Below are 27915 nucleotides of genomic sequence, written 5' to 3' on the forward strand. Positions count from 1 at the left end.
ATAAATGTATATTGTAAATTGTACACGCCGCAGAGAACAGCAATCCTTGCAAATTTGAAGGAAATAGAAAATGATTCTCTCCACTGTCAGGTGCTGGGGGCGTTCACACTGGCTTTCGAGTCTGACTCTGGCTTTATCTCCACAATTAAGTACTAAATAGTGGTCATTTTCAGCAATTATCTTCAAACATGTATCATGTATTTATATACATATCTTCATCTGTTTTCACTGGCCTATTTTTTCCCATTCGTAAGCAACATGTCACAATTGCACAAGCAAACTTGCAACAATCTCAACTCCTTCCTCCGCCCGCTCGTGAGCTTCCTCTTCTTTTTTTTCCCTCTCTTCCAAATCCTCCTCCACCTGACTCACAGCTTCTCTGCAAAACAAGAAAGAGTTTCAGTTCAGTTGTGCATCCGCAGCGGGCCGCGCGCACGCTTGAACTTTCACCTTGTTTGCCAAACGCACTGTGAGGTGTTAATGATAAGGCCCATTATGTGGAAGCTGCAAGTGTATTACACACTGAGGTTTGACCCCCGTCTCTTGTTTATCATCCACCACCGCTAATGACTGTTTTTAAGCGTTCATTTGCTCCTTTTTTTATGCACGCGAATCGCCCTTAAAGAGTGCACACGTCTTTACTCCACAGACAATTATGGGGTTCATCTCCCTGCAAATGCACTTAATGGGATGCCACATTCCCAGGCTGTCGTTCTCCAATCTGCACCTCAGTGCAAAAAAAAAAAAAAAAAATACAGGCATTGAGGGCAAAGAAGAGGAGAAAGAAACGCTACGTCATGGAAAGAATGACGTCATGACGTCAGGTTAGATTAGTGGTAGGGGGGGGACGAGGTATAAGAGTGGCCCTAGGTGGAGTCACCCAGTGCTGAGTGTCGAGAATGAGAGAGAGAAACAGATGCAACACTGAGGTGACGGTGACTGCTTTGCGTATGCAGCATCATAGGCTGGTGTGAACTCTTTGAATAATCCCGTTATTATACAGAGACGAGGGAGTAATGAGGGAGCACGAGAAAGGGAAGAGGGGGGGGGCATGACGTAACCGTTTCCATAGGCGACTGATATGCGGCCTGAGCCAATGGGAATCCACACCAGCGGACTGGGCCCCGCCCCCCTCTGACGTGAATCACATGTCCCCGGCAGAGTTGTGGAAAAAGGGAACACGGGGACGCAAGATAGGAACCAACAAGCACTTCTGCTTTTGTCAACACGCGGTTGACACGAACCTGAACAAGACGGTCACTGTTCTGCTTGTGCGCGTGCGGGCTACTTTTGTTCTTATTTCACCTAATAAATAAGAATACTAAGCTGGCATCTATAGTTAAACTCTGAACTATATTTACAACCTACGTTCCCATATTTGTAAGTAGCTCTTCTTTGTCCAGTATATCTAGAGCTAGATTTTAGATTTATTTTTCTGGGGCGGGGGGGGGGGGGGGGAGAGGGGGCTTGGTTCCAATCAGATGTATGATGTCATTCAAATCAATCGCAATACAAACAATATTAACATTTTTAATGATTATAATATTTATGTTTCCATCTATCAAATTTCTAATTCGTCCTCACAGGCCTCAGAAACGTCAGCATTTCTGTGTCCTCTAATTGGTCGGTTACAACAAATATGGGTGGTTATCTTTAATGATTACAGTATTTTCAATTCGGCGTTCGCTTGTCGTCGAGATGGGGTAGCATCTTGGAGGCCAGCTTCGATGCACATCCTCTTTGGTTGAGTTAGTGACGTCAGAGAAGGCGGGGCTTCCACCTCTGTCCAGGGGAGCGAGCCTCGGAGTAGCTGAGACTGAGGGGGAGTGAGAGAGCGACGCAGGGAATCAGGGTGCGCTTCGGAGAACGGAGTAAGTATTTTTCGGCTGTCCTTACCTTCTGCTGTCGCGATGAAATGCTGCGAGCAGACGCCCCGACTCGGGCTCAGCACCCGCGCGGCTTTGGGTGGAAGCGGCGTCGTTCCGCCGCTTTGCGAGCTGCCCGCAAAGCCGTGGTTAGCTCTCGCGGTGAGCTAACACGGCTAACCCGGGTTAGAGGCACTGACATTGGAGCGGCTCGTCGGCAGGAGCCCCGGGTGGCTTCTCTGCCGGGATGCTGTAAAATAAATAAATAAATGAAATATATCTCCGTTGCGCTTTCTTCGTTTGCCCTCGGGGTCTTCTTCGCCCGTGGTTAAGTTGAAGGAGCTGTCAAATGTTTGGCAAAGTAAGGATTGCGGGTTCTTTGCATTCAAGCATAGGCTGCAAACGCCTTGGAGCTAGGATGCTAACAGCGTGAGCTAGTGTGAAACGCAAAGGGCGATTAAAATATTGAGTGAAAGGTTTTCTGCAAAAAAAAAAAAAATGGGTTGGGGGGGGGGGTCTCGTGACATGACGGGTGTCGCGTGCAAGGATCTGTCAATGTGCACGTCAAATGACGCTACGTGCGAAAAGTTGGCTGCATTTATAAAAGCAACCATTGCTCCTGCTTCTCTCGGCTCACGTTATTATTTCTGAACAAACGCATCAACTCGACTTAACCGACCACTTGCAGGGCCAAACCTTGTATGACAGTTGAATCCCGTTACTAAACATGGAATTGCAAAGCACATCCTCCTCATCCCCAAAGACCCTCCACCCCACCTCCCCAACGACCCGCCTACAGCCATACTGCGACCTCATTGCACACCTTCCTTCACGAACCTTGATGGATGCTTGTTGCATCCAGAAATGGGGAAATGGGTATCAGTCGGGTACTGGCCTTACGTCGAGGTATCGGATACTCGTAAAGGTCGCCGATACCATCCACCGATACTTAATGGGGGGGGGGGGGGGAATCTGGCATGGGTAAATTGTCCTCATCAGTCGTTGGTACTACAGTGTCACTAGCGATATATGCGATCTGAAAAAAAAAAAAAAAAAAGGTATTTGTTCCCAATTTTATGTTTACATTATGTTAACGAATGCTAGTGGTGAACACTGGAGTGAATTAAAAAAAAAAAAAAGTGATATTGAGCATTCTACTTCCACGTTACCTGCAGGCCTCCAGGTTCCCGTGGGCTGCAGCCGCTCAGCCCCTATTTGGTGTGGGGATGAAGGGATCACTGCTTATCCAATTAAACGGCGCAGGGCTCCACCACTGATGCCCGAGCTCCCGCGACTCCAGCCCGGCGCGGTCGCGTTCTTTATCGTGCAATAAACGCACGATAAGCCTCAAAGTTAATTGGCCCTGGGAGCCGCTGATGCAAGGTGCGCCGCTGCTCCAGTTCTCTTCGGACGTTACGTCACGTAGTGACAGCCGAGCGCTTTGCCGGAGAAGCGTCGTCGTGTTCACAATGATCGGTGCTCACAAAGTTCACAAAGAAAAGCTATGACAAATAGTTATATTTTAAGGAAGACAAGAAATGTACAGTAATTTTAGGAGTGCCGGTCATAATTGTTTTGTTGAGTAATATTACAAGAGAAAATTTTCCATTTCATGCAAAAAGTATGTCACCGATTCGTAGTAGCGTTAATAATTTCTATACGTGCATTTGAAGACCTTACATGGGAGATTATGTCAATGAAGTAGTAATATGCCATCAGTTTGTCGTATGACAATGAAAATTTATGACCCGTTGTAACATTACAAAAAGCATAATGTTGCATGAAGAATGCATAAACTGTAGTGTGAGAAAGAAGTTTCAGTATTAGCTTTGCCAAAACGTAACATTTTCGAGAGAAGGAAAGAATTTGCGATTTTATGAGAATCTCCTATTCATGCTTTGTGCGTGCATATTACGTGAAGAAAGTTTTAATATTACAAGAGAATAGTAGCCATATGGCGGCATCACGTTGAAATATGCTATCAAATCAAAGTATGACAAGTTAGAATATTGGGTGACTAAAGTCCTAATATGGCAAGAAAAAGTGTTACTTTATGGTAATGAAATAAAAGTTAATACGTGAAACGTGATACGAGATTCAGTTGTACCAGGAAGAAGATAATATATCGTAATTGTGCCAGAAATATGTTGTACTACACATTGTAAAGTGGCGATACCGCAAGGCTAATGTAATCAAACGCGCAAATGAAGTTCTAATAACAACCAATAAGTCATCTTTTAGTATTATTATTTTACAAATAGTGAAATAATGGCCTGACAATGACAATATTGACATAATGGGTATGAGTTCCATGTCGTGGCCAATTACTACTTGATTGTCCGTCTCCATCTGAGATGCTCGCAGTGTCATTCTTGATGTTTTTAATGAATTATGTAAACCAACAGTAACCGCATTGTGTCACAATGCCTGAGGCTTTTGGACAGTTCCATTCGCTCCAAGATTGAGTGGGGGTGTGTGTGTGTGTGTGTGTGTGTGATATCCTTCCATATTCCATCGCCGCGTCGGCTGGCTGTCGACACCACGGCTCGATCCGACAGTTACAATTGTTGCGGAGAGCGTTGGATCGTGTTCCCTGCTGAAATTTGTAATCTCGACTTGTCACGTTTGTACGGAATAGGGGTGGGTTGGGGTCGCAATTTCTCCGCCGATGTCAAAAGGCAGTGCGTTGTCTTTGTACCGTAGTATTCAGTGCGAGGTCATGGCGGTGAAGGCCCGTTCGCAGCCCCCTTATATGATACTTAGGAGCGGCTCCTCGCTCCAAAAATAACATTTCCTGTCGTCTCCGTGTGCCGTGGACATTGAAAGACACAGCTGGCTGTTTACATGCAAGAGAATGCAAAGAGTTTATCGCTAACCTCGCAGTGCCTGAATCATTTTCTTTTTCAGAAAGAAGAGAACACAACACAATAAATACAATAAACAAGACAAGTCCGGTTGCCTTTTAGCGTTCGCTCGTGTCACATTGTTGACCACCCCGCGTCCCTGTAGCGGAATGGACACGCGGGCGAGGAGGTCAGACGGAGGCAGCGAATGGAAAGGCGGATGGGCGGGCAGTGCCTTGAGGTGGGGGGGGGGCGGTCGCACCACTCCGCAGAGCGGCGCGTTACAAAGCGCACCGCGTGCGTCTCATCTTCAAAAGCGACACTGATGAAAGACGCGTCGTGGCTGCAGCTGTCTCTGTGTAGCGTTATAGCAGTGTAACATTTTCACACTTAATGTATGTAGTACACATGCCTTGAAGACATTCAGACAGGGATAGCGAGTTTGAAAAGGTTCGTACAACCCCTAACCAAATTGTCTTTCAGGGCTCTTGAATGCTTTTACAACAGTGTAGCATACAAAGTAATACTAAGCCGCTTTGTGTCATTTTTATCTTTGAACAGCCTTGCCTTAGTTTGGAAATGCTCATCTTTGACGGCCTCTGGAAAGGTGATAGTTCATCTATATTTGCGTCAAGGTCTCCAGTATCGAGGCTGGAAGACGGAGGGTTCGCGCCTAAGATGGCGCCCACGCGACGTCCGGCGTCCCGACATCATCGAAGGGCCGCTTAAGTAGCTCTCATCTGCGGGAGAACCGAGATGGGCATCGCTGCTTTGTACCCTCCACATTTACATGGCCTGACCCAGTTCGGTGGCAGGCTAGCGGCATGGGGGAGGGGCAGCCGAGGGAAAGCTAAAAATACCACCCCTCGTGCTAGGCGGCTCCAATGCGGAGGGATCCCTAGAATTGCTGTCCTCTAGTTGCGGGGTGCGCTTGGCTTACGATCTGCCGGGTGGGACGGGCGGATCCTCCTCGGGAGACGCCAACCGCTATTCGCGCTAATTCTCTCCGTTTGTTCCAGACGGGTGTAATCGCAGACGTCTTGCCCACGGCGTGCGAAATGTTAACACTGGCCGCCGTCACTTTACCATCCCGTGCCAGCTGCCGCCCAATCGCGACGATTTTCTCTGCTGTCGTAACATGCGACCTACTTCGCAACCCCAAAATGTCGCGGCATGCTAAACGACAGTTGAGTGCACTTTCTTTAACTGCACAACTTTTATTTGAATGGAATTATAAATGCAAAAAAACCAAAATTGTTGTTCTTTACTTTTATTTGTCACTCTTAATTTAAGTTGACTGAAAGAAGTGACATAAAACCAGAATAAACATTGTATATTCAGTGACCAAAATGTTAAAATAAACAGTCTAATTATCAAAGATGTCAGAGTAATGATAAACCTTTCAACAAACCACAGAGCAGCAACCCATACACACAAGGCATGCAATGCAACAATACTCTGGCGTATATTCTCTCCACCCTGTGCAAATTGTTACCTGAGCTTAGTTGGACACCATCTCTGCCTCTTCTTGTTCTTAACCACGCAGCAAAACGTGGTACCGCACTGAAAGCGGAACGCTAAATTTCTTTGCCGTAATTTGATACCGACACATCGTCGGCATCAAGCGGGGGTATTTCTGCTTGCACTCGAGCAAAATAGAAAAACCTCAAATATCTGCCCCCAGCATCCCGAACGGCGCTTGGGGCTGCTCCACACACGTATCTCTCCAACCATCCCGTGTTGCATAACATCACCGCCATGGACCATTAATAGTGTGCCGGGTTCTTCTTGATGCTGACAAACCTGTGTTTGCTTGGCAGGCAGCCGAAGCTGTGGGCCAGGAGGCGATGATGACAATTACCACCAGTCTGTCGGTTTTATGCTTTTTCTGCTATGGCGTTTACTTCATTGAACAAAGTAGGAAGTAATCAAGAGATGCATAAAAGGGTGTGATTAACATTCATCATATTACTATATATACTTAACTGTCAGTCATTACAACAACAACAAAAATCCTCCCTTGTTTTTTTTCACCCGCAACAGATGGCCCCAAATAGCATCTCGATGTGTGACAGAATATTTTCCAAGAATCCGGACGGAACAACCTCATGCTAACGCGGCCGCCGTTTATCTGTTGTGCTGCATCGCTGACCCATGTGACATATTTGGAGCCGGAGATAAACCGCGACCTGTTGCCTTGTTATCTCGCCACCTATTTCAGAGATTAGAGGATCTCCGACCGCACGCATATTTGTGAGATGAGCATAGCGTGGATGTCTTGGCCGCTGCGGAATCCATACATTCTTTCTGCGTAAACCCGGCGCGTTGTTTCGCCCACATTGCCACGGAGCGCCACCGCGGAGCTCCCCGATGCCGCAGATAGTCTTAATTAGATTGAACGCCAGGCTTTTCCTGGAGTAATCATTCAGTCGGTCCCAGCCCGCCACCAGCGCCAGGGCACAGGAGGGAACGTTGCTCCCAGAGAGCGTTCTGAGCGGTGGTGGGCTGCCGACGTGCAGAACATGACCGGACATGTAACATGGATGAAGGACTGAAGCGACAGAGAAAGCACCGACGCTGAATGGGGTTGTTATCAGGGTGGGACACGTCCTCCAAATTTCCACGGCAATATTGCTAATTGGAAGCTTTCCATGGGAGTTGAGGCCGATTTAATGGAACGCTATCATTTCAAGCATTAATATAAACATTTGTTTTGTCATGAGCAGACACCACTGCAAAATGCACATGCGAGGGCATTGCAGAAAAATGGTAATGGCTTCTTTTTTCAAGATATGAGCTGTTGTTCCGATTTGCTTGAAGGAAGGTTTGCTTGACCGAATGCTAAGAAATGTTGTCAAATGCCATAGGCGGGCTAATCGGCGAATGGCATCGGTGTCTGTGAGGTTATAGCACTTTAAACAATGTCACACATGGTGGAGCAACACTTGTTGACAGACAGTATGACAAAACTCACATGCATCTACTCTATTCTTTATTCTTGGCGAAGAACGACTGTCACTGTGTCTGTCTCCATGTTTATCCTACACAAGAAGGAACAACACGATAGCCATTGAATTGAAGTAGAAAAAAAAGTGGCAAACTGTTTAATGCTTCACATTCCATTTAAATATGATTAGTGTATTTTTTGGAAAGTTCTGTGTGCACTGGTAGGTCAGAGTACCGCAGTACTCACTTAAATCTTAAATTTCCACCTTTTTGAAAATTTCCGCACTTTTGCAGCCGTAACACCGAATGGCTTCCTTGAGGGTGTGTTTTTCTCTCGTCTTTTCAGATCTGACTGCATGTGGATCTCCGGCTCTGCGAGTTCCCCTCGGTCGCCGTGAGAGGCCAGGAAGACTCAGTTCTCCGAGGGCCATGGCTGGCTTTGTCGAAGCGCTCCAACGCGACCTGCTGCCGTGCCGCTGCAGCTGCCTCTGACGGCCCTGTCGCCTTTTTTATGGGAACTACGTCGTGCGAGCGCTCGTGAGGATTTAAGCTTTTCCGGGACACTTTTTTTGGGGGGAGGGGGCGACGGGGGTTGTTTTTTTGTTTTTTTTTTCAACCCCCACGGTTAACTCCAAGCTTTGCTTTAGTCGGAGATAGCGAGACAATGGCGAACAACTCATACAGCGGGGTGAAGAACTCCATCGTGGAGGCCAACCACGATGGCGACTTTGGCTGCACGCTCAAAGAACTGCGCTCCCTCATGGAACTACGAGGCGCCGAGGGCCTGAACAAAATCGGGGAATCTTATGGGGACGTTCACGGCCTCTGCAACCGCTTAAAAACCTCGCCAACGGACGGTAATGTAACCCTTCATCTCACTTTGAATCTTGGATGTTTTTGCCATTGAAAGCAAGATGCGGTCGGCTCATACCATTGAAGGCGTGCCATAAGCCGCGTCGCACACGTCGTTGGACACCTTGACATCACTTCCTCGGAAAACTTTGATGCCAGACAGGTGGCGGGGCGGGCACCGACCCGGGCCGCTCCGGCTGTATTTCAGGGCCCGGCCGGCCGTGTGTGCCCTCTCTCCTGTTTCACCTCTGCGCCTCCGCTGCAGGCGTCTCAGACAGAGCAGCTGTCCGCCCGGGCGGCCTGCGCCAGGTTAATGTCGCACATGTGGGCCGGCAAAACAAGAGGCTTTCAGGCCCGCCAAGTAATGGCCCAAATGTGTTGTGGAAGGAGTGAGTTCATCTCCGGGGGAAGCAATCTCGAATTAGTCTGTCGTCACCGCGTTGTTTGACGAGATTGGAGCTTCGCTGGTCGACAACACAGACCCCACCCCCCGTCCCCACCCCCGCCACATCCCACTACCTTTTTATTCCTGCTACTCTGTTTCAGCATCCCTCTATACACAGTCTGCCCAATCGCCAGTATGACCTTGACTGAACTCTTATGGGAGAGGATTTTCAGTTTGATCCCAGATTAAAACGGCACTGCATACTCACTGTCGCAGCAAAAGTCCTCTATGTGCACAGTCTCAGAGAGGCGAGGGCGAGGGCGAGAGAGAGAGGAAAAAAAAATTCCCTGGGCTTCATCTCGCCAGAGGGAATGCCGTAAATACCCCGCTGCATGGCAGCACGAATCATGTGCGGTTGCCGCCAGAATCATTACCTTAACGATGTGATGATTGTACGGGGTGCGCCGTGCCATCTCCCGCCCTCCCGCCAGCGCGCCGTCGCGGCAGCCGTGTCGCCGAGTAGCTGAGGATCCTTCTGTTGAGGTGCCAGTTGTTCTAACACGTACGTGACCGTGTCACGCCGGGGAGCCTTAAAGAGTCCTGTCACACTTTGTCACGCCAGTGACACCAGGCAAGCCGGGCGACATCTGGGAGAGCGCAACTGAGGACGACGACGACGAGGCGCTCGCTCTGATATTTAACAGTGGGAATGAGCTCATTCGTCATTGGCGTGGGATTACAGGGTCTTGACAATTGAAAAGGGATTTCTAATTAGTTGGACGGTTACGTCTAAAACCCTCTTTAACCGATCCCTCCCTAATCCTCCACATTTCCAAGCTAATTTTCCTCACTCAGTGAAGTTTTACTCAACTTTGCCTGGCGCTGCGGAGCACGTACCGCTCTTGTATTTCCACCCACGGTGACGAGAGGTGGTTTTTTTGTGTCATGTGTGTTCTCTCATCAGTACTACTCCCGTTTTTCCTTGGATGGGCTCGGAGAGTACACAGCCCGAGCTGTAAAGACCGTCAAGTCGACTGTGCAATCTATTTTCGGTCCCGTCGGACTGTGGCGTTCTAACACATACCGGGCCACCCTTTCAGCACTTTCTCTCCCCGCTTTGAATGTCACATCTCAGGGTCACCGCGTCGCGAGGGCAAGTGCGAGCACGTCTCCGCCACTTCATGTCCTCAGATGTCAACCAGCTGAATAGTAGCCATCGGTCGGTCCATCAAAGCATCGTGTTTATACTCTGAGCCCCTAATGAGAGCCCTTGAATCCTCAACGTAATGAAGCTCATTAAACTCAAGAGCCCTTTCCACGTCGATATTATTGACAGCACTCACTTATTTGTTTCCACTTTTTTACAGTTTGATTTCTACGTCAGTGAGGTCAAATATTTGGGTTTTGGCTCAGTGGCCCCCGCAGGCCGTGTAAGCACGGCGAAGCCTTCCGTCGTTGGAATGCTGTTCACAAATCGGCCTCATTGTGTCGGGTTTTGCTCTTAGCCACGGCAAAGCCTTTGCCGCAAAGCTGTGATTGGTCAGCACATTTGGACTCCTGTGGGTCTGTGTGTTTAGTTGCATGATAAAATCCTCTCTTGGCGAAACTTCATTCATGCAAACTTTTAAATTCCAGTTTAATTTTTTTATTTGTGTAACTCGGTCAAGCCCGTCTCTCTGCGTGAGTTTTGCCAGAATCCCGGAGTTGTTCCTAATTACAAGCGGAACACAAGCAAATTATACTATGACCTGACGCGCAAATTCATGACATCGCTGCGGCGTCACAGCCTTCCTAAGAACGGACAATGTGTTATTATTACATTAAGATGCGTGCATGCACGTGACGTTGTTGGAGTTCACTTATGACGCCTGCTAAAATGCTACAATGTGGTCTCAATCAAAGGGTGCAGTGACAAACCAAGGAAAAACTCCAATAATTGTGTAGTAAGTAGATCTTTATCTGAACATTTGTTGTTTCAGAGACTCCAAAGTTATGACTCATTGACAGTGTGGGAAAATAGACATTTTCAGCAGGTTGTTTTTCATTTGCGGGTGACATCTCTCTCTCTCTGTTTGCTATAATGTTGACACGATCTTCAATCCGGAGGCATTAAAAAAGCCAAACCGCGGCCATGTTTCATTGGATTACACCAAGGCCAGGGCTCACCTTGACCCCCGCTCGCCGGCAGCCAGGATGACAGCGGCGGTCGGCCCGGGGTCAGCCACGGACAAGCGATACAAATGAAACGGTTAATGATTAGCCGCTTGACTCGGCTCCGCGGTCAGGGCGGGCAAGGCCCGACTATTTTCAGTTTCCGTCGACGGGGATGAGGTGCTGACTGCTCTGTCACTTGTATTTATTGCGCGCCCAAGCGCCGAGGGAAGATGTGGCATAAAATTGAACCGGGCCGTAGCTGTCAGCATCTTTTCATTAGCGGCTTAAAGAATCAAAGCAGACGCTGTGAGGTGGCGAGAGAGCCGTGACGGGTAATTATTGCCGGGTAAACCCCGCAGCTTGTCGACTCTGCCGCGACCAGTGACTCACTGTTGCGGCTCCCTACCACTAACGGACCTTGAGGAAAGGATCTGGTTTTTGGTTTTCTAGCACCACCGAAAAAAAAATCCTAAAAAGTATATTTAACATGACTAGAAGCCACTGTAAATTTATTCACAGATTGAACATTAACACTGCACTGAAAATAGAGGACAACAAGAAAACCGTCCCTGAATAATGCGCGTTTGTGCGTTCAAGTTGAATAAAAATGCAACCTGAATAAATGTTTGAAAACACGCACTTCTAAAAGAACGCTAATGCATTGTACTTTAAAGTTAAATTGAATCGAACTCAAATCGCAGATCGTATTGTGGTATGCAGTGAAAGCAGGGTGCAGGTGGAGGAACAATTAGAAAGATGGAGGCACGCACTGGAAAGGAGAGGAATGAAGGTCAGTCGAAGTAAAAAAGAATATATGTGCGTGAATAAGAAAGGTGGAAGGGGAAGAGATAGCAAGGGTGGACGACTTCAAATATTTAGGGTCAACAATCCAGAGAAATGTTGAGTGTGGTAAAGAAGTGAAGAAACTGGTCCAAGCGGGTGGAACAGTCGGCGGAAGGTGTCTGGTGTTCTATGTGACAGAAGAGTCTCCGCTAGGGTGAAGGGCAAACTTTATAAAACAATGGTGAGGCCGGCCATGATGTAAGGATTAGGGACGGTGGCACTGAAGAGACGACAGGAAGCAGAACTGGAGGTAGCAGAAATGAAGATGCTGAGGTTCTCACTCGGAGTGAACAGGTTGGATAGCCACAGTTGGATGTTTTGGAGACGAGGTTAGAGAGAGCAGACTTCGACGGTTTGGACATGTCCAGAGGCGAGAGAGTGAGCATATTGGTGGAAGGGTGCTGAGGACGGAGCTGCCAGGCAAAAAAAGCGAGAGGAAGACCAAAAAGAAGGTTGATGGATGTTGTGAGGGAAGACATGAGGGCAGTTGGGGTGAGAGAGGAAGATGAAGGAGATAGGCTAAGATGGAAAATGATGACATGCTGTGGCGACCCCTAATCGGGACAAGCCGAAAGGGAAAGAAGAAGCAGAAGATACTTAAATGGACTGCACTGGATTCGAACAAAGTGTAGGCCACAGTAACAGGTTCATTCTAAAAAAAAAACAAATGCGGTGCTGAGGGAGTAGGGAATGAGTGAATAACAACAAAAAACAGCGATTGAAGATTACCCCGAATGTATTGTGGTAATCCTTCGACGAGCTTCTTTGGTATGTGTTTGATCAAATGTGTATGGCTGATTACACTCCATTTACAAATGAACAGAACCAACAACCCATTCATGAACACTTCCTTGATCATTTTTACACGGAAGTTAAAATCCCAATATATGCTGTTACCGGGGAGGATTCGATTCATAACCTGACTTGAGCGTTATGTCGTACCGCCCAGTCCTAACAGAGTGCCTTATAACGTGCTGTTTTGAAAAGGCAATTGATCCTGAGTCGACTATGTGAACCACTACACTTCCAGTTGTGTCAAAGGCTTCCCTCTGTTGTAAAAAAACGGAATTGTATGCTGAGATCTGCAAGCGTGTCCTTTTCTTTAAACACTGACCCCGCTTTTCCCAGCCCGGTCATCTCCTGTGCTTCACACCCTCGCTCCGGCCCATCCGTAGCGGTTTTGCACAGTCATCCACTCCACCGAATTCCGCTCCTCCTCCTCCTCCTCGCTTCACACGCGCGGCTCCATCCAGTCCACCCCCGCACGCACACACGCAAGCATGAATAGAGCTAGAAAACTGCGGTGCATCATCAACCGTGCGTAGGCCCGTTCGAATGTGCGTGGAGGCACGTTGAATGGGTTTGGCGGGGGTCCCCGCAGCGCTGCGGTCACACGTTTGTTGCATTTGACGTCTATTATCTTGAGTGTGCCGCCATTGTCACCCGCCCGGCGTGTCCTTTCAGAGCGCCCGATGCTCCGCGCAGATAATATGCGTGACTTTTAGCCCACACAGCGCCGCATCCATCTGGCGTCGGATGAGATGGCTCCTAGTTAAAACTTAAAGAAGAGTACAAATCGTTTCCCCCGCCCCCCTTTACCCCCCATCATGTGTAAAAGATGATGCATGACACATTTATTTAAAATGTGGCTCATCTCTCTCCCCCGCTCTCTCTCTCTCTCTCTCTCTCTCTCTCCAGGTCTAAGTGGGCAGCCTGCAGACATCGAGAAGCGGAAAACAGTGTTTGGGCAAAATTTGATACCGCCCAAAAAGCCCAAAACGTTCTTGCAATTAGTGTGGGAGGCGCTGCAGGATGTCACGCTGATTATCCTGGAAGTGGCAGCCATAGTTTCACTTGGCCTTTCTTTTTATAGACCTCAAGATGCCGAAAGAGAAGGTAGGTTGGTTACTATATTGTAAAAGACAACAGAAGTCTCGTTTGCTTTGCATTGTTTATTTACAGCAGATGTATTTATAGAGTTGAATCACCTGACCGTTGTTTGTTTTTTCTTTCGCAGACTGCGGCAAGGCCGCGGGCGGCGCGGAGGACGAGAACGAGTCGGAGGCGGGCTGGATCGAGGGCGCCGCCATCCTGCTGTCGGTCATCTGCGTGGTGCTGGTGACGGCGTTCAACGACTGGAGCAAAGAGAAGCAGTTCCGAGGCCTCCAGAGCCGCATCGAGCAGGAGCAGAAGTTCACCGTGGTCCGCGGCGGGCAGGTCATCCAGATCCCCGTGGCAGAAATAGTCGTCGGTGACGTCGCGCAAATAAAATATGGTAAGAGTACCGCAGATGCATCATTTGGCTTGAGGATGCTCGTGGAAAAGTACAGAGAAGCCCTGAAGGAGCTACATTATGTCTTTGTAGACCTAGAGAAAGCCGATGACAGAGTACCAAGAGAGGAACCGTGGTACTGCATGCGCAAGTCTGGTGTGCCGGAGAAATATGTTAGAATAGTACTCAGTGGTTAGAGCACTGGTTTGGTAAACCAGGGGTTGTGGGTTCGTATCCCACTGGGGCCTCCACTCCCTGAGAAGGGTTGCGTCAGGAAGGGCATCCGGCGTAAAACTTGTGCCAGACAAATATGTGCATTCATCTGAGATGACATGCTGTGGCGACCCCGAAAGGGACAAGCCGAAAGAAACACACACACACAGTACAGGACATGTATGAGGGCACCAGAACAGCAGTGAGATGTGCCGTACGTGTGTCAGAATAATTTAATTGTGGAGGTGGGACTGTATCAGGGATCCGCGCTGAGCCCCTTTTTGTTTGCGGTAGTAATGGATAGACTGACAGATGAGGTTAGACTAGAATCCCTTTGGACTATGATGTTCGCAGATGATGTTGTGATCTGCAGTGAAAGCAGGCGAGGAATAATTAGGAAGATGGAGGCACGCACCGGAAAGGAGAGGAATGAAGATGAGCCAACGTAAAACAGAATATATGTGCGTGAATGAGAGTGGCGGAGGGGGAAGAGAGAGGCTCCAGGGAGAAGAGATAGCGAGGGTGGATGACTTCAAATACTTGGGGTCAACAATGCAGAGCAATACAGAGTGAGCTAAGGGTGTGAAGAAAGGGGTCCAAGCGGGATGGAACAGTTGCCGGAAGGTGTCTGGTGTTCTATGTGACAGAAGAGTCTCTGCGAGGACGAAGGGCAAAGTTTATCAAACAGCGGTGAAGTTAGAGAGCGCAGACTTTGATGGTTTGGACATGTTCAGAGATGAGAGATTGAGTATGTTGGTAGAAGGGTGCTGAGGATGGAGCTGCCAGGCAAAAGAGCGAGAGGAAGACCAAAGAAAAGGTTGATGGATGTTGCGAGGGAGGACATGAGGACAGTTGGGGTTAGAGAGGAAGACGCACAAGATAGATGGAAAAAGATGACACGCTGTGGCGACCCCTAACGCGACAACCTGAAAGGAAAAGGAGAAGACTGATTTACCTCACATGGTGTCAGTTGTTAATTTGAGTACTTTGAGAAATTTTGAGTTACTTGGCTAAAGCTTGCATCCATCGCTATAAAACCTACAAAAGCTGGCAAGCTTCATTTGACTTCACAATTTAGCTCACCGATGGCTGATCGAACATTAATTTCAGGTTCACGTTGGATGTGCATTCAATTGAGAAGACAATCAAGCAATGCACAACACAGAAACTGGTTTGGGATAGAAAACGATGTGATTGCGAATATGTGAGTACAGCCAGAGGCGTACTTAAAGCTTCTTATTTTATGACTAACTTACTTTTCAAATAGTAGACAAATAGAATAGGAATATGGAAATAAAATACTAGTCGTATCTTTTTTTTCCCCGAATCGAGCCATTTGACTTTTGCTACAGCAACTTGGGACTTGGTTGAAACGTGGAGGTTAAGACTTGAGATTGATCGAGAGCACGAGCAACCCTTTTGAGCGTTAACACTCGGTGCGGCTTGCAGGGGACCTTTTGCCCGCCGATGGCCTCCTCATCCAAGGCAACGATTTGAAGATCGACGAGAGCTCGCTCACAGGGGAGTCGGATCATGTCAAGAAGATGCAAGAAAGAGATCTCATGCTGTTATCAGGTAATGTTAAACCCGAACATCCGTGTTGCCGCGGCGTCTTGAGGATTGCTACGTGAAAGCATCTTTCAGCGTGAACGACACTTTTCAGCTTGTATGTGTACTCGTAGCTACTTTGAATTGAGGACACCTGTGAGGACGTCGGTGTGCACGGCTCCCAGTGCTCACGGGGCGCTTTCAAGAAAACCGTCTTGTGATAGTTTTAAATCACTGTCATAAGTACCATCACCTGCTTGTAGAATAGTGCTTTCATTTTTCAAAAGCACTGCTTCTGTTATGAGGATTAGTGTTTTCCGCTAGCCCAGCGTCTGAAGTCTTCTGCTCACTCGGGAAATAAATCTGTCCATATTTTGGTCTGCCTGTGCGGGGAAACTCAAGTGACATCTTTGCTATTCGCTCCAATAGGCACCCACGTGATGGAGGGCTCGGGGAAAATGGTTGTCACGGCAGTGGGCGTCAACTCTCAAACTGGAATCATTTTCACCCTGCTCGGTGCCGCCGAGGATGACGACGACGACGACGAGGACGAAAAGAAGAAGGAAAAAGAGGAGAAGAAGAAACAGAGGAAAAGTGAGTGTCCTCGCAGCCTGGTTTTATTTTCTTTTTGGGTCATTTCCATGCACAGATTTTGCATTCCGATTTAGGGAAGTTGAAACATGAACTTTTCTCACCAGCTAAGTGTTATTTTTTTTTTCTATTTTTTTTTTTTTTTTGCAGACAAGAAGCAGGATGGCTCCATTGAAAATCGAAAGAAAGGTGAGTTGCCATGCAGACCAACGTGAGCACGCACGCACGCACATACGGGCCACGTGCTTTTTCGGCGTACGAATCAACCTTGAATGGGTGTGTGAAAGCACCGTAAGCTGATTTAGAATGTATTAAGCAGACCTTTACTCGATTAGCATTCACAGATTTGGAAATAGTTGTCGTGTCAGCTGTCCAAAACAAAAGAAATACAAAGACGCAAATGCAACATCAAGCAAATTATCGACCGTGACCGGCCTGCTATCGACGGCGTAGGAAGTTGTACTCTCTGGGAAAAGGTCGTGTTGTGTGTGGTTGATTTCCGTGGCGTTGACGTGGAATGCGGTGGAACGGGTCAGGAAGCATGTGTGCGTGCACGGCGCGCCGCAGCCTGCTCAAGGCAATGCGAATGGCAATGGTGGGTAAAGCGTAGGAGGTCCCATTAAAGCGTGTAATCGCCTCGCAAACGTAGCGCCCATTTTTATTAGCCGGCGTCCTCCCTCCCATTTAATTGGCTGGGGTGCTTCTTTCCCTGCGAGGGATTTTGCATTTCGCCACGACCCCGTTTGACACAGCACAAGCTGTGCTGCCATCCTCATTGTCCCGCCCCGTCTCCCCCTCTTTCCTTGCCTGGCACATTGTGCTTTGGGCAGCAGGTGCTACTGAATCCAGTTACAGCGATTAGTGATGAGGAGATTAAAGCCACGCAACAATTCCGGGGCCAGAACATCTGCTTCCCCCCCACCTCCGCTCTCTGCGGCCCCCACCCCATCACTCCGTCGTTGTCCCAAACGGAACCTTTCCTAGCGGGGCCCGACGACGAGGTTTGCGTCGCGGTATCTGGCGGATCCGAGCCCGCGGTCCTCCAGGGACGGTGATGAGTGACGCAGGGGGTCTGTGACCACAACTGTGTTCGATGGTCGCTGGTACACAGATTCTCTCTGTCTGCTAGGAATCAGCCATAATCCTTTAGACTGAGATTACTCCGTCCATGTAAGTCCAGAACCAACCGCAGTCCGCGGCAGCTGCGGTAGCCCGGCGCTAACTCCCCCGCCCTGCTGCTGTCCTGGGTTTGCCCGTTGCATGAGGCGTTTAATTATATCGTCCAAAGTTTGAGAGAAGAAAGATGTGACAATTGTCCTGGAGGGCTTTGGCAGCTGCTTCCTCAGTCTGGCACGGCTAATGATTTTATCGTGACTGTGCGGAGACGAGTCCTCTTATTTCATCTGCTCGCGTGTCTTTGGGATTCCCGTCTGTTCTGCCTGCAAGACAGCCGAGCCTGGGGGGGATGGCACTGTGAACATGGAGGGACGTGTTTATTCTTACTAACACAATGCTAATCTATTGTGCGACGTCGAACGTCGTCTTGTTTCCAGCAAAAGCACAGGACGGCGCCGCCATGGAGATGCAACCTCTAAACAGCGACGAGGGAGCGGACGCGGAGGAGAAGAAGAAAGCCAACCTGCCAAAGAAAGAGAAATCCGTACTCCAGGGCAAGCTGACCAAACTTGCCGTGCAGATCGGCAAAGCAGGTGAGATGCAGGCTTCTTTTTTTTTTTTTTTTATATGCATCTGTGCATTTTAATGTCACTTCAAATATGGCGGCGTTTTTATTGTGTCAAATTCACATTCACCTGTTGTCGCCGCTTCCTCGCAGGATTGGTGATGTCGGCCATCACCGTGATCATCCTGGTGGTGCTGTTTGTGGTCGACACCTTTTGGATTCAAAACCTGCCCTGGGTCAAGGCCTGCACGCCCATCTACATTCAGTTCTTTGTCAAGTTCTTCATCATCGGCGTCACCGTGCTGGTGGTGGCCGTCCCCGAAGGCCTCCCGCTTGCCGTCACCATTTCCCTGGCGTACTCTGTCAAGGTAAAGTCACTTAACCTTGTCGCCCGCGTGCCCCGTGGCCGCCGGCTTATGCTTTAGCCTATTAGGAGTAGCGGGCCAGGCTGTTAAGACATGCAAAGAGATACCTTGAAGCCGAGCCACAAGGTGTTATATATCTTTTGCTCTTGACTGTCGTCCTTCCGACAGAAAATGATGAAAGACAACAACCTGGTGCGCCACCTGGACGCCTGCGAGACCATGGGCAACGCCACGGCCATCTGCTCGGACAAGACCGGGACGCTCACCATGAATCGCATGACCGTGGTCCAGGCGTACGTGGCCGAGAAGCACTACAAGAAGGTGCCGGACCCTGAGAACATCCCCGCCTCCATTTTAGACTTCCTGATTCTGGGGATAGCTGTCAACTGCGCCTACACCACCAAGATCATGGTACAATTGCTTGTTCATGTTTTGCTTTTTTTTTTTTTTTTTTTTTAAATAAACTGCGGTGCATTGTCTGTGAATTTTTAAATTGTTTTTATGAATACGACAACTATGAGGAAAGTATTGCAGCTTCACGATATTGTATTGCAATTACAGATAATTTTTTTTTTTTGCTAAATAACATTAGTGAAATTAGTGAATGAAAAAAAAATTGTACAACAGTTAATGCACGATTTTTCTGCTCTTCCCTGGGTTGTGAATAAAGTCAGAGCAGAAATGAAATTGTTAGCATGCTTGTTTGGTCTGGCTCCTTTACCAAGATAAAAAAAAAAAAACAAGTACGTGGGGAAAAAAAAAATCCCTAAAGAGCTGCCGCTGCCACGAGAAGTGCCTGCGTTTCACTCATTTGAGTAAATTGAGCTGACTGTCTTGACTTCTCCCCTGCAGCCTCCAGAGAAAGAAGGCGGGCTGCCTCGGCAAGTGGGGAACAAGACCGAATGTGCCTTGCTGGGATTTTCCACTGACCTCAAGCGCGACTACCAGACCATCCGCAACGAGATCCCTGAGGAGAAGTTGCACAAGGTGTACACCTTCAACTCCGTGCGCAAGTCCATGAGCACGGTGCTGAAGATGGCTGACGGCAGCTTCCGGATGTTCAGCAAGGGCGCCTCAGAAATCCTCCTCAAAAAGTAAGAACGTCTGAGTGGTTTTTAGTCCATAGGTCTCTGCTTGCTCCAGATGCCCGTGAATGATACACGTAATGTCTTAAAGCAGCTAAGACGTTCAAGTGCATCCCACCCGAGCCCCTTACTTTGCGACTTATAAACAGGCGCTGAGAAAATGAGCTGGTAACAACTTGATAAGCCTCTTAACCAAGCAGGCTTCTTTTTAACCCACAGAGGGCTTAGCGTGACGTCACGCTTGTGCGGCTCTGCATTCAAACGCTTTTGTTTTCATTTTCACTTTTTAGAGGTCCACCTTTTCACGATTATCTCTGTGTTCTGCGCTCCTAGGTGCTATAAAATCCTGACAGCGTCCGGCGAGTCAAAAGTGTTCCGCCCGCGGGACCGCGACGACATGGTGAAGAAAGTGATCGAGCCCATGGCCTCGGAAGGCCTGAGGACCATCTGCCTGGCGTACCGAGATTTCACCGTGACGGACGGCGAGCCCGACTGGGACAACGAAAACGACATCCTGACCGGGCTCACTTGCATCTGCGTGGTGGGCATCGAAGACCCAGTGAGGCCCGAGGTAGGCAGCGTAGCCAATAATTGTACGAATAAGTCAAAGTACTGTTACTTTGGGATAATTTGACGCTAGCATGTCTTCTAAGTGTCTCTTTCACGAATGAGCACGATTGTTTTTTTTCAGGTCCCGGACGCCATCAGGAAGTGCCAGCGCGCGGGCATCACGGTGCGGATGGTAACGGGCGACAACATCAACACGGCGCGCGCCATCGCCAGCAAGTGCGGCATCCTGCAGCCCGGAGACGACTTCCTCTGCCTGGAGGGCAAAGAGTTTAACCGGCGGATACGCAACGAAAAGGGAGAGGTAGGCGGGCGGCGGCGGAGCTCACATCCCTCAGACGCTTCCAGAAATAATTCTCTTGTGTGATTCATCTCGATTCTTGTTTCATTTCTAGATCGAACAAGAGCGCATTGACAAGATCTGGCCCAAACTGCGAGTGCTGGCTCGTTCTTCCCCGACCGACAAGCACACTTTAGTCAAAGGTGGGTTTATTTTGTCAAACGCAAACGTGGTAAGTTTTTTTCCCTGTGCGTTCAGCTGACATCTTTTACTGCTGTAGGTATTATTGACAGCACCGTTGCCGAGCAGAGGCAAGTTGTCGCCGTCACGGGGGACGGCACCAACGACGGTCCCGCCCTGAAGAAAGCCGACGTGGGCTTTGCCATGGTGAGTCGCATGCACGCCGCAACTGTACCCGGGATGGCGTGTCCGACCGTCACCAATCATCCCTTCCCTCTCCTGCAGGGTATCGCCGGCACCGACGTGGCCAAGGAGGCGTCGGACATCATCCTAACCGACGACAACTTCTCCAGCATCGTCAAGGCCGTCATGTGGGGACGCAACGTGTACGACAGCATTTCCAAATTCCTGCAGTTTCAACTGACCGTCAACGTGGTGGCCGTTATCGTGGCCTTTACGGGCGCCTGCATCACGCAGGTTAGTCAGCCTTACGAAATACCGGTTTGGTCCCCTTTGTGATCCGTGTGGTTCCCTTGGCTGGTCAGTTTGTAGCAACGTTTGCCATGGCACAAACGTGAAAGCAAAATGTTTCCTCGTCTCACTTTGTGCCTCATACAAAAACCCCACCAAAGTTTTTTTTTAGAGGAGGATGGAACGGATTCATGGCATTTGAATTCATTTCATTTTGGAAAGTTGTGAAGAGCGTTCTCACGGAACAAATTTGCAAATCAAGTTGGCACCGTAAATGGAAATTCTGGACAATGCGCTCTCTTGCTGTAGGACTCTCCGCTGAAGGCGGTGCAGATGTTGTGGGTCAACTTGATCATGGACACGTTCGCCTCCCTGGCGCTGGCCACGGAGCCGCCCACGGAGGCCCTGCTGCTCAGGAAGCCGTATGGCCGCAACAAGCCTCTCATCTCTCGCACCATGATGAAGAACATTCTGGGCCAGGGCGTGTACCAGCTGGTCATCATCTTCACGCTGCTCTTCGCCGGTAAGAGATGAAGGTTCTAGTTTGTCCGCCCCGTTCGTCCCTTGCCGACATTGATGTTCTTTCTACGCTGCAGGAGAGAAGATGTTTGACATCGACAACGGCAGGAAGGCGCCCCTCCGAGCGCCGCCCTCGGAGCACTACACCATCGTCTTCAACACCTTCGTCCTGATGCAGCTGTTCAACGAGATAAACGCCCGCAAGATCCACGGCGAACGCAACGTCTTCGAGGGCATCTTCAACAACCTCATCTTCTGCAGCATCGTCTTCGGGACCTTCATCATCCAGGTACGCAGGATTCTCGACCTCCGCGGGGACCGTCAAAGCATTTTTGCCTCCAAACCGGCCTCCTCCTCTTCCTCCCAGATCGTCATCGTGCAGTTTGGAGGAAAGCCGTTCAGCTGCGTGGCGCTCACCATCGACCAGTGGCTCTGGTGTACTTTCCTGGGCTTCGGCTCGCTCCTGTGGGGCCAGGTATGACTAGCCATATGCAACTCAACACTTCCCCCCTGTGGTGGAATGGGCTTAGTGCACTTAGCAGCAGCTCATTTATTTCCGGGCTTCTCATTTGAGCATTTGTTTGATATCCCACAAGTGTGCTGTCAAATAGTGCCACGGTCTTATATCACTGGTCGTGTGTAGTTTGTCCGTTATTTAGTTTTTAACACATCTTAAATTCATTCAGTCGTTTTTATTCTTTGGCTTTCAATTTTGCTCAAGACGCTGCACGTGTTTTTGTTTTTTCTATGTACAGCACATTGTTTCCATTTTTTTGAAAGTACTGGTTATAAGTTAAATATAAAGCTCATTTAGGCGCAGAGAGAGTTTTCCCAATGTCCCCTCCATGTTCTACTAGTGCACAGCAGTGTTTTTTTTGTTTGTTTTTTTTTTACCAAGAATATTTGCCTTATTTCTTGACACGACGACGTGATTGTGCACTCCAGGTCATCTCCTCAATACCGACCAGCCGCTTAAAGTTCCTGAAGACGGCGGGCCACGGCACGCAGAAGGAGGAGATCCCCGACGAGGAGCTGGAGGAGCTGGACGACATGGAGGAGATCGACCACGCCGAGCGGGAGCTCCGCCGCGGCCAGATCCTCTGGTTCCGTGGCCTCAACCGCATCCAGACTCAGGTAATGAACCAAAAGCTGCGGGGCGGAGGGTCCCGCCCGACACGGCTCACGAGGGAATCAAAAGCCATAAAGACGTTGACCTCTCGGTTGTTGTTGCAGTGCCACTTTTAATAAAGAATGTGCAGTGAGCCTTCTGCGATTCGCAGGATGAGGACCGAGCTGGGAGTAATCTTAAAAGATTTCGCAATAATTATAGTTTTGTCCAAATGATACCAAACAAGATGCCACAAGATGGTACCAAATATATAGATTTTTTAAAGAAATAGTGATTTTTGTCAGCGAATGCCGACCCGTGAATATGCGGAGGTTCACTGTCACGCATTCATTCATTCACTCAAGGGGATGAGGATGAAAAGCAGCCGACTGGTCAAAAATTGATGAAGATGATCAGCTGGTCAGTGCCTTTTACAAGCGGAACTATCCCTGCTTTGTTTTTTTCCTTCTCTCTTTAACACCTCAAATTCCCAAGTGCTATTTGACTACGGTTCCTTCTGTGCTCACTCTGATTTCCCCTCTCTTTCTCTCTCTCTCTCTCTCCCCCTCCTCTGGGCTTTGTCTCCTGTCACGCTGTGTGGTTCTTTGCAGATGGATGTAGTGAGTGCGTTCCAGAGCGGAACTTCCTTTCAGGGGGCTCTGAGGCGGCAGGCCTCCAACTCCAGCCAGCAGCAGCAGCACGATGTAACCAATGTTTCTAGCCCTACACATGTAGCGTTTTCCACCTCCTCCTCCTCCTCCACCACTACTACTACTACTTCTCCTTCTACTACTACTACCGCCACCAACAACAACAACACCACCACCACCACCGCTGCCGCCAACTCCGCATCTGACGCTGTGGGGTGTGAGTGCGTGTTCTCCTCTCGTGCATGTTCTCCTCTTCTAACCTCCTCGGCGTTCTCTCTCTCTCTTTCTTTCTCTCTCTCCCTCTCCCTCTCCCTCTCTCTCTTCCTACTGATAAACAACAAAGGCACCCACATCTTCCATCAAGCTTGGATGCCACATGATGCTCTTCCTTATCTATGTACCATGTGACCAGGTGGCTTCTGGCGTGGAGATGTTATTTTTCTCTGTGTCATCACTTTGTCTTCTGTTCTGCTTCTGCTTGGAATGTTTTTTTTGTTTTGTTTTTTGATTGGTTTGTTTGTTTGGTTTTGACTGTCATTAATAAGAAGAGAAATGTTGAATTGCGTGCATTTTGAACATTTTGATGTTTTTTCCGGATTGAGCAGGTCGTGTCCGCAGCTGCATCAGTCAGTCTGTGCCCCCGTCGCCGTAACCCTCACGGGTCTGTGTCGCAGCGCTCTAGTCCCTCGCTGGGTAAATGTTTTGAGTATACGCCCATAGACACGCTTTTAAAGAAGGCCTCAAAAGTGACGAGCGGCCTCCCTGTCGGCGGTGCGGATGAACCGGATCGGCGCTTCTCTCTCTCGCAGATCTTCCAGACTTTGGTTCAGACCCCGCGAGAAGAGCTTTACGGTGGAAATGAGCGTAAATTCTCAGCTGTTTTTCCTACAGGTGCAAGAGCTTTGGTCAGACGTCGCGTGAATAACTTTTATTTTCAGGTTCCTCCATGTGTGTGTCTGTGTCGGTCTGCATCCCACTGACCCGGCCCCGTGTTCTTCTTTAGATTCTGTGAAATGTGTCATGGGCTATACTCAAAGGTTTACCGCCGTTAGAGCACCAAGGTAGCACACGCTCTGCATGGGCTCACTCTCAGCTCCCGTGTGCCGTATTTGCGTCTAATGACATGCCCGACCCGCTTTGTGGACGTGCTTGGCTGTGGCAGCTTTTTTTCTTTTTGATGTTGGTTTGGACTCCACAAAAATCGCTTCCGACTGACCATCTGTCTCGAGCCACGCCCCTCCCCCGCCCCCCGCTCTCCTGTCCTCGCTCTATCTTTCATCTTCTCCCTTTCCTGTCTCCTGTCTTCTATTCAGCCTCATCTGTCTTCTTCTCCTGTCCTCTCTGACTTTGCTCTTCTCTCTTCTAAGCATGCCCAACACCTTTTTAGGCCTTTTTGCTCTTTCTCTTTTGGTTCTCCTCTTGTTTTTCTTTTAATCTATCTATTTTTTTTTTTTTTTTTTTGCATTTTGATGAATAATTAGAAGCGGGGCCTCGACATTGCGTTTGGTGACGTTCTCAACAACTGAGTTTGACGCCCGCTCACTTTGTGCGCCGACTCACCTGCCCAAAAGCGCTCCCGGCACAAGGCCGCCCGCACGCTTCAGCCACGTCGGAGCCTTCGTTTTGGGGTTCACGCGTCTGATTTAATTGTAGCGTTGCCGCAGGCTCGTAGAGGACGCGTCAGAACGACTTGCACGTGTTTGACTGACGGCATTCGTGTGCTGAGGCCACTAAAAACTCACCTCGTATTGACCCAATAAGACGCGCGCCTGTAGTTCCGACGGCATCCGGGTGCACCCGTGTCTAAAGACATTCTCCCCCCCCCCACCCCCCTCTCCCCCTGCCTGCAGATCCGTGTGGTGAACGCATTCCGCAGCTCCATCTCCCTCTATGAGGGCCTGGAGAAGCCCGAGTCACGGAGCTCCATCCACAACTTCATGACCCACCCCGAGTTCCGGATAGAGGACTCGGAGCCGCATATTCCCCTCATAGACGATACGGACGCCGAGGACGACGCGCCCACCAAGCGCAACTCGGCCAGCCCTCGCAACACCTCCCCCGCGCCGCCGTCGCCGGCCAGCGCCGCCCCGCCTTTCCCCAGCCCCGCCCTCAGCGCTGCCTCCCCGAACCAGAACAATAACGCCGTGGAGAGCGGCAACCACCTCCTCCCTGAGGCCACCAAAGCGGGTGGGCCCTCCTTGCCGGGCAGCCCTCTACACAGCCTGGAGACCTCCCTTTGATCGCAAAGCACGCCCACCTCCCTGAAAGGCACCTTACCACTTTTCTACACCGGGAGGGGGCGGGGAGCGAACTGGTGAGCTGCGCTGGGCGGGGCTGGACGAACATTGGGAGGAATGTAAACGATTTGCGTGGATGCTTTGATTTTCTCGTTTTTCTTCGCTTCTTAAACCACATCAAGACTCCAACCCCCCTTACTTGACAACCCCCCCCCCCAACCCCCCTTTGGTTTGTCTGGCTGGACAAAGCCGTGATTATAAACTCTTGATTGAAAGTGACCTGTTTTTCTTATTCTATTCTTATTATTAATATTATTTGAATTGCGACGAAGAGTAAGAGGGGGAGGAGGTCCTTGCGACTTGAAGACGACAGAACCTTTTTTTTTTGCTTCTTTTAATCTCAATGGTGTTGTATATTTAGCTCTTTGGCCCTCGCTCACACACACACACACACACACATACAAAACTAGTTTCTGCTTCATTTGGCTGTTAATATTTTGACTTATTTATGTTCATGGAGGAAAAAAGCAGGTCTGTTTACAAAGTTTGTAGATACTTTTTTTTCTGTTTGAAGGCAAAAGAGCTTCCTGATTTATGATGCAGAAAACTGGGACAGGTTTAAAAAAAAAAAAAAAAAAACTGAGAAGATTATTTCAGATACTGCTGTATTTTCAGGAAAAAAAAAGGTGTTTCTATTGAAACTTATGTATTTTTGCCTGCAAGTTGTATTTGTTATATATTTGTAGATAAAGATAGAAACTTCTAGCCAAGCCAATAAACACTAAGTCTTGTATAGAGAGGAGGTCCGCCCGGTCCGGTCCGGTCCGGTCCGGTCCCCGATGATATGTTTTGGAGCATCGCTATAAATATTTACTCTCTACTCTCCACGTGCACAAAAAAGTTTCCGGGGAAAGAAAAAAAAAAACACTCAAAAAAAAGAAATCCTCATTTTCATCTGTTATGTTGTGTTGAAAGATTTCCACGTGTTGAAAGCTTCTCACCAGGGAAAGAAAAAAGGGAGTACGCGGGGCTCGTATTTAGCAAGCGTGGCCTCTTTGAAACGCATTCAGAACAAGCTGACACACTTTTACACGTTTTCTTTGCACAAACGGGAACGACACAACTTGGGTTCAATTGAGACTAAATTAGCCAGTGAATGTGCCTTGGCTCGAGTCACCGTTCAAGCTTGACCAACCCTGCGGATGCTTGCTAAATATAGACCCCCACCCCTTGTTTTACTTCTTTAAATAATGTGTACTTAACATTTTTAGTGTTTCTCAGCCCCCCTTTCACAGATGCAACTTCCAAAATGTTCCACCCTCCCCCCCAACACACATTACATACACACAGAAGAACCATTTTTTTGGACACCTGATGTACTGGAAACACTATAAAGGAGCTATTTTTTTTTCTCCCCCCCCTCCCTCTTTTTTTTTTAAGAATAAAGACAAGGCAAACACTGGTATCTATCTGCACAGGGTACTTTATTTCCTAGCAAGAGTTTTGATACAGAAACAACAAATGTACCTTTGTATTTTTATGACGATAAACTGATTTATTGAGCTTTCACCGTGCTCACGAGACAGTTTGCGGAGGGTTTGACAGTGCGGGGAGGCCACTCAATGCGTGTGTTCTGGAACATTCATCTCAGGGTGCAAATTGGTGTGAGGGAGAGAGAACAGGCCTCTTTTTTTCTCTTTTACATTTTTTTTTTTTTGGGTTCTTTTCTCTCTTTGGTTCGGTAGCTGCACGTTCTTCCTGCAGCCCCCTTTGGCAGTCTTCACCCGGAGGCGTGTGGAATAAACATTGTGAGGGAGCTGGCCTGTTGTCCTTGTTTGGTTTTACAGATATGACAAAATAGCAGCTAGGAAGACCCTTGAAAACACACACACACACAAAAAAAAAGCAGAATCCATACCAGGAGTTTGTTCTGTAGCTTCTTCCTGTGAGACACAGGAATGAATGTCGTTGTTTTTCCATTTGTTTTATGGATTATTATTTTTTTATCTTTTAACATTTGGAAATAAAAGTACTTTGTGTCTGTTTATCTTGAGCATTTTAAATGAATATCGTGATTGGATTTACATTTGAAACTTGTCGAGTAATGTGTATGGTTTTTAAAAATAAATAATGTATTTAGCCTACAAGTGGTGGCCCTGTTACTCATTTACTTATTTTCCAGTCCACCCCAAAAAAGGAAACCTTTCAAGGCCAAATGCTTGATGTGTTGCAGTTATGTCACAACAATGACATGACCGTA

At 48.6% G+C, this 27915-nt stretch overlaps 1 protein-coding gene across 2 annotated transcripts; it reads left to right on the plus strand.

Moving 5' to 3' along the window:
- Positions 1-1790: 1790 nt before the first annotated feature.
- atp2b1a (ATPase plasma membrane Ca2+ transporting 1a) lies at positions 1791-27820 on the plus strand. 2 transcript variants are annotated; one of them, XM_061806155.1, is made up of 23 exons: positions 1791-1871; positions 8001-8191; positions 8302-8511; positions 13587-13784; positions 13906-14163; positions 15823-15948; positions 16351-16515; positions 16663-16701; positions 18066-18221; positions 18347-18561; positions 18727-18969; positions 19411-19652; positions 19977-20214; positions 20335-20514; positions 20606-20693; positions 20771-20877; positions 20956-21147; positions 21451-21664; positions 21738-21949; positions 22028-22135; positions 22606-22794; positions 23380-23472; positions 25269-27820. In XM_061806155.1, exons 3-23 carry the CDS (start codon positions 8319-8321, stop codon positions 25656-25658), a joined length of 3846 nt encoding a protein of 1281 aa, XP_061662139.1. In that variant the 5' UTR covers positions 1791-1871; positions 8001-8191; positions 8302-8318; the 3' UTR covers positions 25659-27820. The 2 variants fall into 2 exon arrangements, with proteins under 2 accessions (XP_061662139.1, XP_061662138.1); XM_061806154.1 differs by lacking the exon at positions 23380-23472 and having other exon boundaries at positions 25269-27819.
- The last annotated feature ends 95 nt before the right edge of the window (positions 27821-27915 follow it).

Source organism: Syngnathoides biaculeatus, chromosome 20 (assembly GCF_019802595.1).
Source record: "Syngnathoides biaculeatus isolate LvHL_M chromosome 20, ASM1980259v1, whole genome shotgun sequence".
NCBI classification, from domain to species: Eukaryota; Metazoa; Chordata; class Actinopteri; order Syngnathiformes; family Syngnathidae; genus Syngnathoides; species Syngnathoides biaculeatus.

Bases quoted from the DNA above. Each gene is read 5' to 3' on its own strand.
- atp2b1a (XM_061806155.1), top strand. From the start codon at position 8,319: ATGGCGAACAACTCATACAGCGGGGTGAAGAACTCCATCGTGGAGGCC. The intron at 8,512-13,586 runs GTAATGTAACCC...CTCTCTCTCCAG, and splicing joins AAAAACCTCGCCAACGGACG to GTCTAAGTGGGCAGCCTGCA. The intron at 20,694-20,770 runs GTGGGTTTATTT...TTACTGCTGTAG, and splicing joins CAAGCACACTTTAGTCAAAG to GTATTATTGACAGCACCGTT.